Below are 20,551 nucleotides of genomic sequence, written 5' to 3'. Positions count from 1 at the left end.
ATTGTAGGTACTCAGCAACTATGAAGTCAAAGCCTATGTTCTGACACAGTATTTTAAGAACAGAAGCACACAAAATGTCCCTTCACATTGCTTTGGTTTATAAACATAATTAAATAACTTGTTTGTGTGTGCTTTTGTCTGTATGCATACACATATGCATCCCTGACACAGCAACTTTTAAACGTGAGCAACTTTAGTCAATGCTGCAGAACTCTTGGTGAGGTATAAAACTGAATTACCCATAGGTAAAGTTAAGCATGTCCATAAATAAGCATATAAATTGAACAAAACTGTGCCTGCAAAAAATCAGACACTGAGTTGTCTTGCTTCTGTAAGAGTCCATTAATATATTAATAGAGGTTTTACGTATTTTATACACTCAAATATATACACATATTTTATCAGTAATGTGCGCTTACATACATACATATGCACACATGAAAACATATGTGTACACTTACCACGCACATACTCGCATTTCCTTATCTGCACACATTCAAGTTCTTTAGTTTTAAAGAAAATGCCACCATTTAATGAACACTGGAATTGGTTCCAGATTCTCCAGGACTTTAGAACTATAGAAAAAGGTAATTTACATCTGTCACTGCATATGAAAAAAAAGTAAATCTGGACTTTGCAACCAAATTAAAACAAAAAGAAAGATCACACACCTGCTTCGTGCTACCAGCTTTCCAATTAGGAATCAAGATATCGGAATGAATCTGGTATAAATGCGATAAGCAATGGCAGCATTTTGTACAAGTATTTTTTACAATAAATGTGAATCTTTTGAAAGACAAATTAGTACCAATTTAGGGTGAGCAAAAAGTCCTTTTCTAGACAGATCACTGCTGAGCCCCTCTCTTCTTCTGCTCTAGCTCCTGCAAGCGTTCCTCCCGGCACTGAGCATGCTGTGTTCCCACCTTGTGGGCTGTCTCAGTGGCTGCAATGTCAATCTGTGCATATCGAGATGATCCACTTCCTGAAATACCAAATGAAAACCTGTAAAACACAGTACCCCTCACATATTCGTGAGTAGAACTGACCCAGAGCCTTCATCAGCCAGCTACTAGTCCATAAATGAGCTCCTAGTATTAGAAAAGAAAACACCTTTGGTAGGGCAGTTGGCAAGGATTCTTCTTCGTCTGGATTAGGCATGTGACTGTCTAGGATCAACCATCTGCAACTTCAGACAGAATGACAATTTAGTTCAATAATTGGCAATAAGGGAAATAAAAGCTGCTTAGTCTGTTCAGGAGTAAAACAGTTCTGCATAGGCACAGACACACAACTTCAGAGACTGGAAAAACTTTAGTATGAAAACATAAAGTATTTATGGTCATTAAAGGCACCTTTGAAGTGGTACAAACAGGAGAGTAGTTGTCATTTAGGAAAGTTTATGTCAATTTATGGAGTTCGTCTCTTCATTCTTAATGCCTTGGTTCTGTCTTTAAAATGAAGATAAAACATCACTTTTATATCTCAACAGGATATTGTACACAGAGAGCTACACTAAATTTGGGGAAAAGCTTAGAATTACTTAACTAAAACCATATAAACATAAAAAAAATGGGAAAAGTGCTGCATTTAAAAGTTAATAAAATTGCTGAAATTAAAAGTGTAGAAAAATCTCAATAGCTAAAAACTGTACATAGAAACTCATCAATATCAAAGGTGAGCAAGCAAATGTCAGATCCTTTTATGTACTGTAGAGAGGGATAAAGTTCCTGTGGTGCACATAAAGAATTTGCTGAGGAAGACAGTGTGGGTTATTCCTGCTTCAGGTAAAGGCAAACCTACTCGTGGGATTGCTTTTGCTCAGGGACCTGAATATACTTCATGGGTAATGCAGGAAGACAGAGAAGTCCAATGTGTACCTCAAGGGGATTTAATTTTGGGGGAAAACAGCCACTGAACTCAATTGCATGTTGTTGCCTGCTACGTAATACTTTTATAGCCCATCAACTAGATGTCTTCAGGTTACCAGCAACTGACCCTGACTTTCCTCCGATCATCACCCCAACAAAGAATGAACTTTGATGAAACCAGACAAGCTTTCTGGAAGGAGGAATGCATCTCTAAATGACAATACATGGTAGCTATATTGCTTATGTGCTAATTGTCCAAGTTAAGCATTAGAACTAAAATACCTAGATACAGACAAATTAATAGCTGCCTGCTTCTCTGTAGCACTTTCACACGTCCTCATGGAGAGCAGATAGAAGAACACTGTGTTCTTAAGCATTTGCTGCATGGCTCCAGAGGCAATATCTTCAGGAGCAAGCCCTGTGCGCCTACACCTACAGCCCTGTTTCTGAAGCCAATCAAGAAAAAAATTAAGTGTAGTTCTAATATGTGCAATGAAAATCTTGAGAACACGAAGCAAATTACTGTCTGTCAAACTGCACAGACACAGAAATGTTCACTTCAGAAGGAGTGCATATACAATGCATCTGTCAGAGGGATACATCGTCTTATAGAACCTCACAACTTAAAAAACTTTTCCAAAAGAGTTGGCAATTACAAGAACTGCCTCAGAATCATATCAGGGTTCAACTCCTCTGTTAGCAAGAGCCTATGGATAGATGAGAAATTCAGATTCCCCATACCCTATATATTCTGCATTATTGCATCCCTTGCTTTTTATATAATATTATAGACTTCCTTACCTCTTATGCTTGTGCTATGTTCTTGAAGTTCCAGTTCCATGTAATGAAGCTGTTTTTTGGAAGTAGGGCTGACAGGAATATTAACATAGGTGGCTGCCTCACTGTGGGGTCGATCTGACGTAGGGACATCAGCTGAATAACCTACTGCCCCTTCTAAAACAAGTAACGTTATTACAGACACTGTTTGCAACGACCAGTGATCCATTTCATAAGAACACACTGTTCTATCAAATGTTCTGAAAGCTATCATTCAGCAGCAACAACTCAGCTTGCCAAACAGTACATTTCTTTCATAAATGGGACGCATAGAAGACTAAGGTTTCTACCTAAAAAGATCCTGAGAGACTGATCAAGTCAGGATCTACACAGAAGACCACAGACCACAGCCACTGTTGTCATTATGTTGTGACAGAAAGCAAACTATACAGAAGCAATGTATGCAACTCTACTTCACAAGGCTTTCAACTTTAATTCAGGTTAGTAAAGCCTTATATGAAGCAATCTCTTCTGGAAAGATGTAACCTATTGTATCATCTGCAAGAGAGCAACCAAAACCAGAAGTTCGGAAGGTATGCTCTGAAAACAGGGACTGAAGAACTGTTGCAAGGAAGGGGAAGGCAAGCTTGAGGAGACAACATTGATCAATCCCCTGTACTGAGCTGGAAAAGGTAAGAGTGATGCCTGTGGAGACACACCAAGTAATAAAAGAGTTTAATTACAGGAATAAAGTAGATTAGACAGTGGTAAAACTTTCCTAGCAGTAAAGATCACAAGAACGCAAGAGGAAATCCCTCAGAGGCTGACGTATTTCCAGAAATTTCAAAACAGATATAGATTAACACCTACCAGGAAACAGGAAACAAGAAACAGGTCTCTATAAAGTGATTCTGACTTAAACACAACTTTTTTGTGTAGATGAATTCTCAAGACCTCTTCTAGCCCTTCTTTCAATTATTGTAATCTCATCAAACGTGAAACTAAGAGAGGAGGTAGAAGGTTAATGCTCCATTCACTGACCAAACAGGCATTCCAGCTTTCAATCCTTTCTGGGTATCAGGCACTTACATGCAGTTTCTCAGTCCATGAATACCGAGGGACTTCCCAGAATTATCTGGGCTACAGGAGACCCAAATACAAACCTGTATTCCTTCTGGGCTTGGACAAGGCTTTGAGTGACATTCTCATTGTCCTACTCAGCAGGCTCTTAATCACCTGCCTGTCCAGTCCAATGAAAGTTCTTAACCTGAAAACACTTTCTGCTGTTAAATTACTTTGGGACAGAAGAGTGAAGAGGAAAAAATGTAACAATTTATAAAAAACATAAAAAGGACATGGAACTGTTGGAACAAGTCCAGAGGAGGGCCACGAGGATGATCAGGGGACTGGAGCACCTCCCGTATGAAGACAGGCTGAGAAAGTTGGGGCTGTTCAGCCTGGAGAAGAGAAGGCTGCATGGAGACCTCAGAGCAGCCTTCCAGTATCTGAAGGGGACCTACAAGGATGCTGGGGATGGACTCTTCATCAGGGACTGTAGTGACAGGACAAGGGGTAACGGGTTCAAACTGAAACAGGGGAAGTTTAGATTGGATATAAGGAAGAAATTCTTTACTGAGAGGGTGGTGAGGCACTGGAATGGGTTGCCCAGGGAGGTTGTGAATGCTCCATCCTTGGCGGTGTTGAAGGCCAGGTTGGATGAGGCCTTGGGTGACATGGTTTAGTGTGGGGTGTCCCTGCCCATAGCAGGGGGGTTGGAACTGGATGATCTTCAGGTCCTTTCCAACCATAACTATTCTATGATTCTGTGATTTCAGCACGAGAAAGAATGTCTTCTTATATCCAACTAACAGCAGATGTGAATAACCATTAAAGGGAATTTTTTCTTCTTCTTGGACTGTATTATGTATAGCAGAGACAGATAGGTAACTCGTACAAGATTGGGCAACATGAAGAGTTGTCAGAGGCTACAGCAGTTTCCAGGATAATGGAATCTCTCCAGACTTAAGCTATTTAAATCAAAGGAGTCTATTATGCAGCCCAAAATTTTAAATGCATAGAAAGCTGGAAAATTTTCCGACAGATTTTCACAAAGAAAACATAGGAACATCCATGAAGCAACCAACCATTTTTCTGACAGTCACGCTTCAAGTTGTTGTTCCAAAGCCAGATGTTAAGAACTGAATGAAAAGGGGGGGAAAAAAGGGGGCCAAAAGACAACATAGAAGAAATGTCTGTATTGTCATCAAACATAATTCTCAGAAAATGTTCTCAATTATTCTGCCTAATGTATTTCAAAGGAATTTAGCCTAACCGTGCCAAAAGGGATTCAGCAGAACCACATCATTGAAAACTTGCATCCCAAATTAGAATCATAGAATAGTTAGGGTTGGAGAGGACCTTAAGATCATCCAGTTCCAACCGCCCTGCCATGGGCAGGGACACCTCACACTAAACCATGCCACCCAAGGCCTCATCCAACCTGGCCTTGAACACCGCCAGGGATGAAGCATTCACAATCTCCCTGGGCAACCCATTTCAGTGCCTCACCACCCTCACAGTAAAGAATTTCTTCTTTATATCCAATCTAAACTTCCCCTGTTTAAGTTTGAATCTGTTACCCCTTGTCCTATCACTACAGTCCCTAACAAATAGTCCCTCCCCAGCAATTGTTAAAGTTGTAGAGCAAATGACAATGAAAGCCAACCGTATCCTGGGCTGCATCAAGAGGAGCGTGACCAGCAGGTTGAAGGAGGTGATCATGCCCCTCTACTCTGCTCTCGGGAGACCTCACTTGCAGTATTGTGTGCAGTTCTGGTGTCCTCAACATAAAAAGGACATGGAACTGTTGGAAAAAGTCCAGAGGAGGCCACGAGGATGATCAGGGGACTGGAGCACCTCCCGTATGAAGACAGGCTGAGAAATTTGGGGCTGTTCAGCCTGGAGAAGAGAAGGCTGCGTGGAGACCTCAGAGCAGCCTTCCAGTATCTGAAGGGGGCCTACAAGGATGCTGGGGATGGACTCTTCACTAGGGACTGTAGTGACAGGACAAGGGGTAACGGGTTCAAACTGAAACAGGGGAAGTTTAGATTGGATCTAAGGAAGAAATTCTTTACTGAGAGGGTGGTGAGGCACTGGAATGGGTTGCCCAGGGAGGTTGTGAATGCTCCATCCTTGGTGGTGTTCAAGGCCAGGTTGGATGAGGCCTTGGGTGACATGGTTTAGTGTGGGGTGTCCCTGCCCATGGCAGGGAGGTTGGAACTGGATGATCTTAAGGTCCTTTCCAACCCTAACTATTCTATGATTCTATGATACAGAGTCATGAACAGTCATGAAGGAAAGGTAATTTTTGAAGTCTTTCTATACGCTGTTAAAGTAACACAGCAGGAGTTAAGTGAAGTGTTCTCAATGCTAGCTAGCATGAATGCTAGCAAACTTCTCTATAGAGCTAACTAGTCGAAAGGTTTTAGGAAGCTGGATGTCATACCTGATGCATAGGTATGTTGCATCATAGGTATGATGCAGATAGTATGATGCATAGCCGAGTGATGTTCCTAAGAACTGAATAAACGCATGTGGAGAGTAACATATTTATTAGCAGAGGTTTATGCAAGAAGAGCACAAGAAACACATGGAACAAAAATCCGTCAAAGGAAAACAAGCAAGCAAACTAAAAAAAACGAACCCCCAAAAACAACAAACCAAGAACAAAGTTGGGCAAGCTGGAATGGAAGGAAAGGAAAAGTCTTCTTTTGTGTAGTCAGTACTGTCCTAATAGAAAATGTGCTTTCTTTGTGAACATAGAAATACTTGAATTTTCATTTTTTCTTTCACCAAAAAAACACACACACACAAAAGAAAAAATCCACCAAAAGTCATTAGACACAAAAAAATTGGGTTATATTTTTTTGAAGATAAAGTTTTATTTGAAAAGCACAAGACAGTCAAAAGCTCCTACTAAGAAATCAAGTCACACTGAGAGCCATGGACAAAGTGCTTTCAGCAGTCTGTTCTGGGTGAACACAGGTAGAAGATGTTTACAAGAGGGATCAGAGGACTAGTATTTGAGATCATAACAGATGAAGAATTTGGGAGAAAAACAGACCAAGTGCATGTTTACAACATTCTGACAGAATTAGTAGAATATCAATTTGCTTAAAAGGAAAGAGATAAAAGATAGGAAGAAAAAAAGAAAGTTAAGCAAGTAACAGGAGAAGAGTAAAAAAGAAAATGCAGTGGCACTGAAATCAGAGGGAAAAGAAAGGAAAAGATAGTATAATATGGGAGGGAAGAAGTAAATTAATTTTGAAACTGGTGTTTCAGCCTTTCTTTCAGCAACTGTTAGTTATTCATAGTTTCTACCCTATGTAGACACCATCCTCAGAAATGTGCAATAAATAATGCAGGAAGAAAGCCAATGCCATAACACAGCCCCAAGATTAGTATGTGTGTGTGTGCCTGCGTGAGCATGCCTGTAAAGCTGACATATTCAAAGGGCAGCACTTCAAAAATAAACATTTAGAAGAGATCACAACAAAAAAGGGAAAGGGAAAAGCAAGTGTCCCCTGATGCAACTGGCTGCAAAGATCTGTACTCACCCGGTTCCTCAAGGCTAGTAGGAGTTCCAGGTTCTGAAGGAAGTGTTAGCATCTCATAGCCGCCTTTAGGACCTACAATGCAGGAACACTGTCAATGGTTTTGGACTTAGGAATTTGCAAGATGTAAACAAGCATATAATTTTCTAGTTTTGACTTGTAAACTTCTAATGTGAATAACCTTAGAAAGTATAAACTGTGGCTAGTGTTGACTTTTCTGTAGTGATGATGCCAGAATTTTCTAATGAGTGTAACATAAGGAAAGAAACATTAGGTCATTTTTACAGGTATTCACACTGAAGGCCACTGAAGTCAACAGTGTGTTTTGCTGTACATCAAATTGGGAGCAAAGCTGTCTTGAATGCATGAATCAGGGAGAAGTGAGTGGGTGATCTCAGGAGCATCTGGAAGACTCTTGTTAAAATTCCACCTCCAGCGTGATGGATAACTTCTTGATTTCTGACAAAGCTGTGTAGAAAATTATTAAACTAGCCCTTCCAAATATAACTTTGCTTTCCAAGTGCAACCTGGCACTTTGCAAGAGGCCAGGTTACACAACACCATCAGTCCTTCTAGAGCACTAAGCTGAAAAAAGATATCCATGGTCCTCTCAAGATCTCAGTCTCCACCTAAGTTCAAACAAGGCAAGCAAAAATGCTACATCCACGGAATGAAAATATTTGGATTTATTTTGAATTATAAGCACTCATAAATTTATCTGCTGGTGTTGGGGTTTTCTCCATTGTCATGAAGAAGTATCTTTAAATGTGGTGGGGTTTTTTTTCCCACCATGTCATTGCTAGGGTACAGGATTTCTCATGGCCTGAGGTGAGATTTTTCTGGTGGGTGTCCTTTGTTAAAGAGCTGGCAGCATTTAACTGCTGTGAATAAGATTACTGCCTATGCTCTGACACTTATCTCATCTGTCACTGCCTCTTCTAAACTTATCCCATCTGTCAATGCCTTTCTAACAAAAACCCTGCAAAGCAAAAAACCCAAAGAAATATGCAAGTCTTACAATAGGGAATCAAGTCACAGGTTACCTTTAACATTTTCTGAAGTTTAAAATAATTTAAGTTTAATTTAGCTTAAATTTACATGCACACACATACTTCATAACCACTCACGCTTACCAGCTTGGTGACTGTGCCCTCTATGCACTTTCAAAGACCCAGAAGCTGCCATGACAGAAGCACCACCTGTTTTCAGAGAGAAATATTCATATTAAATCTAAATACCTGATGCTATTGTTAGGTATCTGCTGCACATCATCATTTTTAGCAGGTGTTTCTGAAACATCAAGAAAAATTTCAATAAGAATTACAAGTCATTGGTCTTCCTTTCCAATCCTAGCTCTTCTGTGATTCTATGATTCACTTAAGCAATATTTTCCCCTAAATTCTTTATCCTGAGATTGTGATGTTATAATCTGATGTTGTTTTCTTTCGTTAGAAAGACAGGATACCATCTATAAAACTTCAAGATATTGGCTTCCCTGGTTTTGGTGGGTACTGCCTTACTCACAGAGGTAGTCGTCTTCAACTGAGATGTAAAATAGCAATGAAAACTGAGTGGGGATTTGTCTTTCCAATCCGTAACATAGCTTCAGCGGACACTGTTTAAAATGTTCACTAAAATCTCATCACACTGGATGCAAAACCTGATAAAGTTAATGAGAAGGACTATATCACACTTCAGTAGCCCACTGTCCAGTTTTAGACCTGCAGGGTGAAGGGTAGGCAAAGGATCTTGCTTCCATGGGATTTGACTCTAGGTAATAGCTGGTTCTTGTGAAATACTGCCGCAAGCGTTACAGCCAGGAAAGCTTTAGTGAGGGCATATCAGTCTCCTCTGAGGTGGCACAGTTGGTCTCCTTTCCCCAGCCCTATTCAGATGAGCGGGAAGCTGTCCCAGGTGTAGTAGGAAATACAGAAGTTTGAGGAAACAAGAGCTAGTGATTCAGAAGCCTACAGAGTGGTACACATCTAGTGTGGTTTGTCTACATATGCACATCCCTTCTTTATTTAACCAGAAAGTAATCAGCATTATACCTACCTGTTCGGTTAGCAATACCCCTATCCAGCCACGAATGTCTTCTCTCTACTGTGTTTATTGTGAGCACCTTAATCAAGGTGAGTGACATTCACTTCCTCACAGTAACAATTCTGAGGGAGCTTCTTGTGCAAGTAAGTGGTACTTAACAGAAATAAGGTAGGAGGCTGTAAGTATGAGTAACCCTGCCACTGGTGACAGGGCAGCTGTGCCGTATGCTGCTGAGCGTTGGGGATCAGGTATAAAATTAACACTCTCTCCTAAACTGATGAATAGTCTCTGAGCACGTGAGACACTTCTCTGCAAATTGTTTCTAAAATAGTGTCCAAAAATTGCCATAATTCTTATGCAATGTGAGGAAATTCTGTAAGAGAAATAGAAGTCTCAAATACCTAAGAAAACGGCATGGCCTAGGAAGCTAAAGAAAATGGCAATTTCTGACTTTTTTCCACTGTATAAAGTATTCATTCATACTTTTTTCCCCCTAAATCTAATAATTTAAAAGCTTATGAAACTATTCCTAAACTTTTATGAAATAAACCCCACAGATTATTTCACCAAGGACCATGAATTAAAGAAAAATAAAAAACACCTATTTCAAAGTACACAACTGAACTAAAACCTTTGGTTTGTAGTGTTTGAATACACACACACACACAAAAAAAAAGCATATATAGGGTAATCCAAGGCTACACAAACACTTTTCAAGCATACCATACGGAGAAACTGATTTTGTATTGTAACAAATGGGATCAGAGTGTATAACCTTCACATAGTATGGAGTAGTTCACCTCTAAAAACTGACTGCTGATGAAAATAAATGCAAAAACACCTCCCGTATGAAGAGAGGCTGAGAAAGTTGGGGCTGTTCAGCCTGGAGAAGAGAAGGCTGCGTGGAGACCTCAGAGCAGCCTTCCAGTATCTGAAGGGGGCCTACAAGGATGCTGGGGATGGACTCTTCATCAGGGACTGTAGTGACAGGACAAGGGGTAACGGGTTCAAACTGAAACAGGGGAAGTTTAGATTGGATATAAGGAAGAAATTCTTTACTGAGAGGGTGGTGAGGCACTGGAATGGGTTGCCCAGGGAGGTTGTGAATGCTCCATCCTTGGCGATGTTCAAGGCCAGGTTGGATGAGGCCTTGGGTGGCATGGTTTAGTGTGGGGTGTCCCTGCCCATGGCAGGGAGGTTGGAACTGGATGATCTTAAGGTCCTCTCCAACCCTAACTATTCTATGATTCTATGAAAAATAGGACCTGGACTGTCCGATTGACTTATATTCTCACTGTGACAGGTTTTCCTTTTTCTTACATGATAGCATCCTGTCTCTGCATCGTTAGGAATATCAGAATGCACTTTCTGCAGCTGAAAGCCTTACCTTACCTGAAGAAAGACTGCAGCTTTATACTAATTGGAGCTTCATCACAGAACTAGTGTGGGGTGTTTTGTGGGGTCTTTTGTGGGGTTTTTTCTTCCTCAAAAGCTTGATGTAATCCAGCACAAATCATTCCAGAGGAAATATGACTATTTAAGCAACATTTTTAGGATTCGTGTTAAGCACACAGGACAGGAAAGGAGTAAGATATTCCAATCCATTTATGGTCAAGCTGAAGTTTTCGCATTTGGAGCTCATTTGAAAGAACCATGTTAATGATTCAGGATTTGACCTGTTGTATTTTCCTCATTTTCAAATCTGGCAACTAAAAAATATTTATATAGTCAAATCTCTCATGAAAGTTTTTTGAAGCTTTGAATTGCGTTGTATAAACACATGCCAACAGAGATCAACCTAGATATTTTCTTCTTTCATCTTTACAGCTACCATATAAGCTGGTTCACTCCTCATTTATGAATCCTAGGATAAAACTTGCAGAAATGGAAAAAGCAAGTTAGCAAGATAGATTTTAGAACACATAAAGTATCCAGCAAGAGACAGATGCTCCTTTCCATCATTCTTTTCCTCTTACAAGGGATTGTTAAGAGTAATTTCTTTCAGTTTCCCCTGCCATCCAGCTCTGTGTGGCTGACTCGCTCAAGTCTTTGTTAAAACTGAGTAGCTCATCAAGAGAGTTATTTCTGTTCTTCTTTCCTCGATGTGTAAGAGGAAGAAGATATTCAAAATGTGACAAAGTGAAAATAAGCTGCAGAATGTTTTGCATTCCTACATATGATTAGACTCAAATGTCTGCTGTAGCTCAATGAAGACAAGCACTATTTGAAACATTTTTCTAACTCCTTAGTTATTTCTTTATGCCCACTCATCAAAAATAAGCACAGCTTACAGCAAATATGCTACAAGAAAAAGCCACCAGAAACCTAAAAAACTGAGGGGGAACCTGGAGTATTAAGAACTGATCCCAGACAGTTTACACTTTCAAATACAGTCACCTAGACACATGCAATGCTACATTGCCTTTACTTCTTCCTGCTCAGCTTCTACTTTGACTTCACAGAGTAGGTCACAAACTCTGTAGGTCTGGGCTATTAAATGTGCTGAAAAAACCACTACATTCTACAATAAAGTACTGTTGAATTAAAACTAACTTTATTATGAAGTACTTTGATCCACTCAGCCAAGCAACATTTCCATGTCCTCCTTTCAAAGCAGATACCTTGCTTAAAAGAGCACCCAAAGCCTAGAGCTACTGATTGATACGAGAAATACTGCAAGTACAGAGGTATTTTCATGTAAATGTAGTAAAAGACTTCCTGGTGCTGTATAATTGCCCTTCTTCTAAGTTTGTTATGTTTCAGTTTTCAAAGTGATTTCATATATTTTTCTTCTATACAAATGGCATTATCTGCAAGACATAAATGCTGATGGGCATGCTTAAAAATGCTTACTTGCTCTACAGATTTCACCATATTCAGAAACGCATCCTGTCTAACAGCCAGTTTCAGAAGTAGTAGAATCACTCAAAACTAGAAATAGGTGCAAAACCATTCACTGTTCAAATATTGCTGTACAAAGAGGCCTGTTTAGTGTGCCTGAAAGAATCACAGAGGATCTAACTACCTCTAGCTATTATTCATCTTCCCATGTGGTAGGGCCACTCCAACCCAGGCTTCCAACGTTAAAAATGTTGAAGTATTAAGCTAGAATCATTACCATTGTCCTGTACCAGGAAACTCAGTGTCTGTTATTTGAAAAATATACCTAAAGATGCTTTACATACATTCACTCCAAAAATCTTTATGCATCTGAAGATCAGGATCTGCACTGCCCAAGAACGAAGGTCACATAATGTGTTTCCTTAATAGAAAAAAAACCAAACCAAACCAAACCTGAAGTAATCACTATGTTTGCAAATAAGGTTCCTCACTTTTTGTTCTAGAAAGCAGTTCCTTATTTAGCCACGCAGGTCTCCTGGCCCTCTTCCTTGACTTCCTACGTGTCAGGATGCTCTGATCTTGAGCTCAGAATAAGCAATCCTTGAATGCCAACCAACTATCCTGGGCCCCTTTACCTTCAAGCAGCCTTGCCCATGGGATTTCCCCTAGCAATTGCTTGAAAAGGCCAAAGTTTGCCCTGCTAAAGTCCAGGGTTGCAATTCTACTTGCTATTGTACTGGTCCTACCACACAAGATCCTGAATTCCACCATCTCGTGGTCGCTGCAACCAAGGCAGCCCTCAACCTTTAATGCTTCAACCAGACCCTCCTTGTTAGTGAGGATGAGATCCAGCAGCGCTCCTCTCCTGGTTGGCTCATCCACCATTCGCATGAGGAAGTTATCATCCATACACTGGAGGAACCTCCTGGACTGTGGCTGGGTTGCTGAGTAGTCCTTCCAGCAAACATCAGGGAAGTTAAAATCCCCCACGACAACCACGGCCTGTGCCTGTGAGGCCGCTTTCAGCTGCCTGTAGAAGGCCTCGTCGACTTCCTCACCCTGATCTGGTGGCCTGTAACAGACACCCACAACAGTATCACCCCTGCCAGCCTGCCCCTTAATTCTCACCCACAGACTCTCAACTCGCTCATCCCCTGTCCCTGGACAGAACTCAGTACATTGCAGCTGCTCTCGCACATAAAGAGCAACCCCACCACCCCGCCTGGCTGGCCTGTCTTTCCTGAAAAGGACATAGCCCTCCATGAGTATATTCCAGTCATGTGAGCTGTCCCACCACATCTCTGTAATTGCCACCAGATCATAATCTCCTGACTTAACACAGGTCTCCAACTCCTCCTGCTTATTTCCCATGCTGCGCGCATTTGTGTACAGGCAGAACAGGAAACAGGAACCTGCTGGATCTACTCAGCCCAGAGGATGAGGCAGCAACATTTGGACCATTCACTAGCAAATGGTTTCACCACATTGACTTTATTTTTCCCCCTCCTGTTGGGCCCCTGGTAACTCAGATATCCACTAAGACCAAGGTTTACCTTATAAATGCAATAGGTATTTTCATCAGCTTCGCTTTTCTGAGCTCCTATTTTTCTTTCCTACAGTATTATTTTGAGTGTACTTATAAAATAAAACACAATCAAGAAAAAGCATGCCATATTATAGAAGGGTTTTAGTAATCAGTTTCTCATTATAAAAATGCTCTTCTATTACAGTGTTTAGCCCTGTGACGCATGACATATTTACGATGGACACTGTCCAGCACACAGTCCTTTCCTGGCTCAATCACAGTATACTTTGTATTCCTGCATCTGAAGAGTTGACAACACATTTGCTGAAAGAAGAATATGAATTATAAATTATTTCCAACCTAAGCAACAGCAACAAACACAGTATGGCCTAGATTCTTCTTTCTCACTGCTCTCAAGTAATTCCTTGAGAGCTTACTCCTAAGCATGTAATAGAGATATCAGGCTGCATAGGTTCAAAATAAATATTTTTAAAATGCATGAAAACCTATTTTTACATCACAAAAGCTAAGCTGTCAGGCAGCTGAGTTCATTTTCAGCACCCATCACCTGTTATATACTTAATTTCATACCTCCCTACTTTGACTCCCTATCTACCTAAGAAAAAACTAATAGAGATACTGTGTTCATAATCAGCATTCAGTTGACATTTCAGCAAGGGCATACAAGGGCATGTAGTGATAGGACAAGGGGTAATGGCTTTAAACTGAAAGAGGGTAGATTTAAATTAGATAATAGGGGCAAGTTCTTCACTGTGAGGGTGCTGAGGCACTGGCACAGGGTGCCCAGAGAAGCTGGGGCTACCCCATCCCTGGCAGTGTTCAAGGCCAGGTTGGACAGGGCTTGGAGCAGCCTAATCCTAGTGGAAGGAGTCCCTGCCCATGTCAGGGGTCTGAAACTGGATGAGCTTTAAGATCCCTTCCAACAGAAATCGTTGTAGGATTCTAAGATTGTGTAGGTTTGGTATTACAAGTAAAGGGGCTGTCAGATAGCAAGAGTGTCTGTTGCAATCCTAACGAATTTGCTCCTCTGGAATACAAAAAAATGGAACTGGACACACACATACAAAAAAAAAATAAAATAGAAGAAATAAGAATCTAAGAGTCACAAAAATTAACATAAGTTTAACATGTTTATTTAATATTAAAGTATGCTCCTTACATGAGAGGATATTTGTTGACTTTTTTTCCCATCCAGCCAGTGATTTTTGTAATGCTGGAGCCTGTGCTACAGAAGTACAAGATCAGACCTCCCACTACAGAAGTTTAATCTGAGTGTTGAAATGCCAGATTTGGGTCTGGATCCTGGGAACGCCTGGGCATTCAGCTTCCCTGTATCTAACAGGAAGGGACAAAAGTTTCTCACATATGGCACATAGAGGCTGCATGAAATGCCTTCTCCATGGATCGCAGTGTCCCTAAGCAATCCTAAGTGTCCATTCCAGCTCTCAACTTAGCTTCTCCAAATAGGAGTCTTGCGATTCATATAGTTCGGTTCACTTGGAAGGGTTGGCAACTAAGGACAGAAATAGTGGAATTTTTCCCCTTTCACAAAATAACCTCATGGCCTAAACATCATTCATAAACCAGGAGAGCTGTAACAGAGTTCTACTCAGTGGAGAAAATATAAATATTTTGAAAGACAGCATGAAGACATAATCATAGAATAGTTAGTGTTGGAAAGGACCTTCAGATCATCTAGTGCCAACCCCCCTACCATGATAAGGAAGAGCTGGAGGTTCCTATCTAAGCTGTTGTAATGAACTAAAAAGGAGCACAAGATTTATATAACAGACAAAAATCACAGTGAGAAACACCACAACTATTAGGAAATACATTCTAAATGTGAGAATAGCAAAGGACTTTGGATGATTCAAAGTTTTGATTAATGATTTTTATTGCAGAGCGTGCTAAACGATCACCCGTCAGACATACACACAAAATTTGTCCAAGCTCAGGTCAGAGGCTTGAGCTTGCCAGCTCCTTCAGCCTGTTTTTCCCTACAGTACTTTGATTTATAGTACCATAAAGATAATGACAAGCTCATGATTCTGTGAAGGAATGTGCTGGCTTTTGGCTGCACTTCTCAACACTGAATGTACATCTCATTCACAATCCCTTAATTCAAAACACATAAGCAACTTTTGAGAAAAGGACCTATGAAACTGCATCATGTAGATCATGCTATAGAATATCTTAAACATTCATGAGAAACTCTGTGTATGTCCCATGAGAACTTCTTAGACCAAATGTACTAAACCCAGGTGGCTCCAGAATCCATCAGTCTCAGAAATCAGGAAATGTGAATAGCAATTTTGAACCTCTATCTTGTCATGGTATTTTAAGGTCCATAATAACCATAAATGCCGTCTATTATACTTAAGAGCAGGCATTTCCACATCAAAAAACCCCAAAGAATCCATTACCTTGATCTGTAGTACAAAGCTATAACAGTGGGAATACTTTCCTCCTACAAGTGCAAGCAATCTAATTCAGTCTCTCTTTCTAATCAGTCTTTACAGAGTTATATATAACAAAGGCAACCAAATTATTTTAACCAGAATTAAATGATTCACCACAACTTGGGGTTTTTTCCATCTAGTAATACAATTCAGAATTGTTGCTGCATTTATGAACACATTTCAGCCTGCCATTAGAATTAGACACATTTCTCTGAAGTTGCTGAGTCTATTCCTCAGCATATATAACTAACAGTAGAAATAGAATATCATCACTCACATTCACTACCAACAAACTGAAAAATATTTAATCAATTGATCCTGACTCTATCTCAATTTCTTGCTACAGAACTGAGGCATTCAAGATCAAAAACACTGTACAGAACATGTAGGCACTTACAGCACTGAAGAAGTGAGCCTGCATTCATACAGTGTATTTGAATGAAAATACAATATTTTCTGTGACAAAAAAGAAACATGTTTATCACCAAGTGGACTGCTACACTAGAAAATATTATAACTGTGTATTGAGTCATTGTACAATTATTCAGGACTAGTGATATCCTGCCACGTACATGCTCAAGGCAGGTTCCAAATGCAGTTACTTCAAATTAGCATGCGCTTATGTTTCCTCAATAATGGATTAAAAGATCATAATAGAGAAACATAGGGAAGTTTTAATGCTGTTCCTTTAGTCCAACAGAGCTGCACCCAGTGACCTTCAGTTAGTGGCTTGGATTAAAGATGGTAGAAGCAAAATATTCAAAGTGTATAGTATTATTTTAAAAGCTTTGCAATGCCAAATTTAATTATACTTGAAACGGTCACATATAGAAAAGACAATACTTTAAAATGAAATATCTAAGGATAATAAAAATACAAGGAGGCAGAGAAAACATGGGTTTGTGTTCTGGAAAATATAGTGTTCTATTGAAGAATAAAGTTCTACAGGTATATGAGAACATCTGGGAGATGAAAACCCCACAAAGATAGCTCTGACTTAGTCACTCGCTTTGGATGCTGCATTTGCCTAAGGAAAGTATTCAATTGTTTTCTTAAACAGTATTTTCCCAGTGTACCAGATATGAAAACCCATCCACTTTAATTTCTTCAGTCTTGTGTCTTCCTTTTCCATTGATTTTAAAATCTTTCCTGAATTTCTACATTTTCAATTTGTTTACTGATAAGTTTTACCAAAACAGCTTTTTTTATCTGCATGGATAGCCTGAGATTAAGTTTTTGTCAGATATTGTTTGAATCCACAACTAATTTGCCACTGAATTTTAATGTAGAAATAATATTGTGCCCACCACTTGCAGCTATAGACCCAAGACCCCCTGTATTTACACACGCTTTAATCATAAGTACTCTGGTTGCCTTGGGTTGATTAGAGGAATAGAAATCTGAGTACCAGAAGGAAGGATAAAATTAGAGTTAATGATCCAATTTGTGCTTCCACTTACACCTCTATAAATCAAAAGTAATTCCACTGACTCAAATGGAATAACTACGAACAAGATCTGCTAAATGCGTCTGAGACAGACAAAGTAACAGAGTTACTTATAACCTTCTCCAGAGACACCTACTGATCCTAGGTATCTCACTGGATTTGTTCACACAAGTATCAATCGACCTTACTTCTTCACATATTTGCCCAGGTTTTTAAAAGTAATAAAGAAACCCAAGCACAAAGAGCTCTTTTCTGTCTATTTGGAGCAGGCAACTTGTGAAATTTAACGGACCTGATGAATTATCAAGTAAGCAGTTTAAGGAATATAAAAACATTTAAGATACTAAACTTCCTTGCTCGGATCTCTCCAAGGTCTAAGACAGAGACAGTAAACAAAATCAAATTATTATGAAATATTATCTTTAAAGTAAAATTATGATACAAAAGGTGCCAGACCAGTTTGGCAACATTAGACAGAGGACTCCAGATGACCAACACATTCTACTGATAGGCAAGTTACAATGCAAAGGTATTCAGCATGTTACCTTTTCCTAAATAATCTTTCCAGGCCAGATACTCAGCTTCCTCCCTTTACTGACTTTGTTAGTTAAACAGCAGTTCTACCGACATGAGAGAGGCATCTCCATGTTGCCCCTGGTAAGGATCTACTCCGATGGGTTTGTGTTATTTAGAAAACTGGGTATACACGCTGGACATTTAAATCAAGTTCCCCGTTGGTGCTAATATAGCCTAAAAAGAAAACTTTCTTGACATTTTTGGACTCTGTAAGTAGAAAAAGCACTAAACAACTTTGAACCTCTTTAGATTAAAAAAGCAAGTGAAAACCAAATACATTCATCTTTGAAACAAAAATTACTACAGATTACAATGAATTTCATACTTGTCAGTTGTGAATTGTGGGAGCAAAACCAACCAAAACCAGGATGCCTCTCAATATAATCTTTAGTTCAGCTTCCATAAATCTGTTTCTCTCATCACAATTAGAGTCTAAAACATTACTCTTTAACAAAACAAATAACTAAATGGCTCCTACCTGGTGTAGCTGGTAAGAATCCAGACTGCAATATTGCTGTTCCCTAAAGAAAACAGAAAATTTTAGAATGAAAAATATTCCCAAGAAATGGAAAAAAACTTCAAGAAATACAGGAAGAATGGCAGAGAAATCACTTCACCATCACTAAAGCTTAACAAGTTGGTCTAAAATCCAGAGCATACAAAAAGCTGCTCAGATCTGAAGGTGTTCAAGACATGGACAAGCTACCAAACCTTCATGTACCTTAACAAAGGCTAATTAACTTGGCTTTGGATGCATTGCAAAAACTGTAGCAGGCACAGTGAGGCTTAGCATTATTAGATCAGTTCTGAATTAAACAGAAAAAGTAAGAAAATTCGATATTCAGAGGGATTTGATATCAAGTTGGAGTAACAGGATTAACAGATGTATATTAAGGCCATGTCTATATTTGCCTAAAATGGTAGGTGCTGTAGGCAGACTGAATCCTGGTGTACTTCCGACTCAGCTCCATAAAACCAACATAAAGGTTAAATTGACTTCAGGCTGCCTACAGATCCCACCTGTGACATGAGAGTCTTTTTCTAGAAAAGCTTTTTGCTATCTCAGATGTTTCACATTGTTTGTACCATGGTTATACAACGGCAGCTGGGGTACATCAAAGCGGTCACTCACAGGGTACCAGTGTCCATTCATACTTAAGAGTAAGTTCCAAAACATTCTTGCAGGCCAGGATTCTCCCCAGCTATACTATCTATGTCATTCAAAGCTGATCTGGAGAATACTCTGGCACTTCCGTCTCCAGATGGTATCAAGGCTGCTCTTGCACTGCAACATTAAGGTGGGCTGTGAGGTCAGTGTGGTCTGCCAAAGGTATCTACCACTCTGCCAAAGAAATCTCTTTTATTTCTTCAATCTGAGTGAGAAGAGTTTGTCATCATGATTCATCCTCTGACAAATAAATGTGTCTTCTGGGCTTTGAAGTGGAAAATATTATATACCTGTTGGAGCAGAGCAATAACACTGCTCAATTCCAGAGCAACCAAAGTACATTTCCTACTGACACCTGACAGTAACTTTCTTCACCTAAATACACAGACTTGTGACCTGTGATAATTCTCAGTTTCCTTTGCTTTCTTACAAAGTGGTGTCTTTTCAGATACACATAAAACTTTACATATGCATTACACACGTCTTCCCCCATACAGGCACTGCATGACTTCCCAAAATTTCTCAATAGCAAACAAAATAGATCACTTATTTATTATGCATGCAGAATTTCAAGCTATACTAATTCCTGCACATTTTCTTAAGATGAATGTTTTAAGATGTAAAGCTCCTTATATGTGACTATCACAAAAAACTGTCAGGTAGCAACTAGATTCAACTTCAGGTAAAGTGGAAACGCTTTCTTTGGTTTTGATGGGCCTTGCAATATACCAGAATAAAATACTAGAAAAGATTACACTGATTCTGTTTCAGCCAATAGGATATTCATTGAAAAAGCTTACTTAGATCAGCTGAGGAGGGATAAGGTTGTTTCTTTTTGTAAATACAGTTTTGAAATCCACAACACAGAACATCTTTCAGCAACAGAATAACACACAATAGACAAGAAGTTTCCGCCTGATCCCATTGTAAACATGGAATCTATAGATTCAGTATTTACTTGAGCTTTTATGTTAGCTGTGACCTTAAAATATGAGACATTGAATCTGAGCAACTGTTTAAAGTCAAAGTTAAGAGAGGGGAAGGAAATCAGAATCATGGCCAAGATTTCATTTCTAAAAGAGAAAAAACATCCCACAGCATTTCGAAAATGAGGATTTTATTAATTTAACTATAGTGGATGATATTTGTTTCTATGGTTACTGTGTGCCACCACAAAAGTCACTGCTTTTATTGGGGAATATGCAGAAGTATC

At 39.5% G+C, this 20,551-nt stretch overlaps 1 protein-coding gene across 1 annotated transcript in view; it reads right to left on the bottom strand.

Moving 5' to 3' along the window:
• Window positions 1-845: 845 nt before the first annotated feature.
• Window positions 846-20,551, bottom strand: part of DOK7 (docking protein 7) — a gene marked incomplete at both ends in the record, with an annotated part of 65,066 nt that continues 45,360 nt past the window's right edge. Inside the window, 5 exons of the mRNA XM_080638937.1 lie at window positions 846-982; window positions 2,670-2,822; window positions 7,262-7,333; window positions 8,392-8,457; window positions 18,649-18,691. Of these exons, the coding sequence (XP_080495063.1) occupies window positions 846-982; window positions 2,670-2,822; window positions 7,262-7,333; window positions 8,392-8,457; window positions 18,649-18,691 (471 nt within the window). The remainder of the gene's footprint in view (window positions 983-2,669; window positions 2,823-7,261; window positions 7,334-8,391; window positions 8,458-18,648; window positions 18,692-20,551) is intronic.

The sequence above is a fragment of the Psittacula echo genome (assembly GCF_963264785.1).
Source record: "Psittacula echo genome assembly, chromosome: 1".
In the NCBI taxonomy this organism is placed as follows: Eukaryota; Metazoa; Chordata; class Aves; order Psittaciformes; family Psittacidae; genus Psittacula; species Psittacula echo.
Note: the sequence above shows the minus strand (reverse complement) of the source record. Positions and strands in the feature narration are given on the sequence as shown.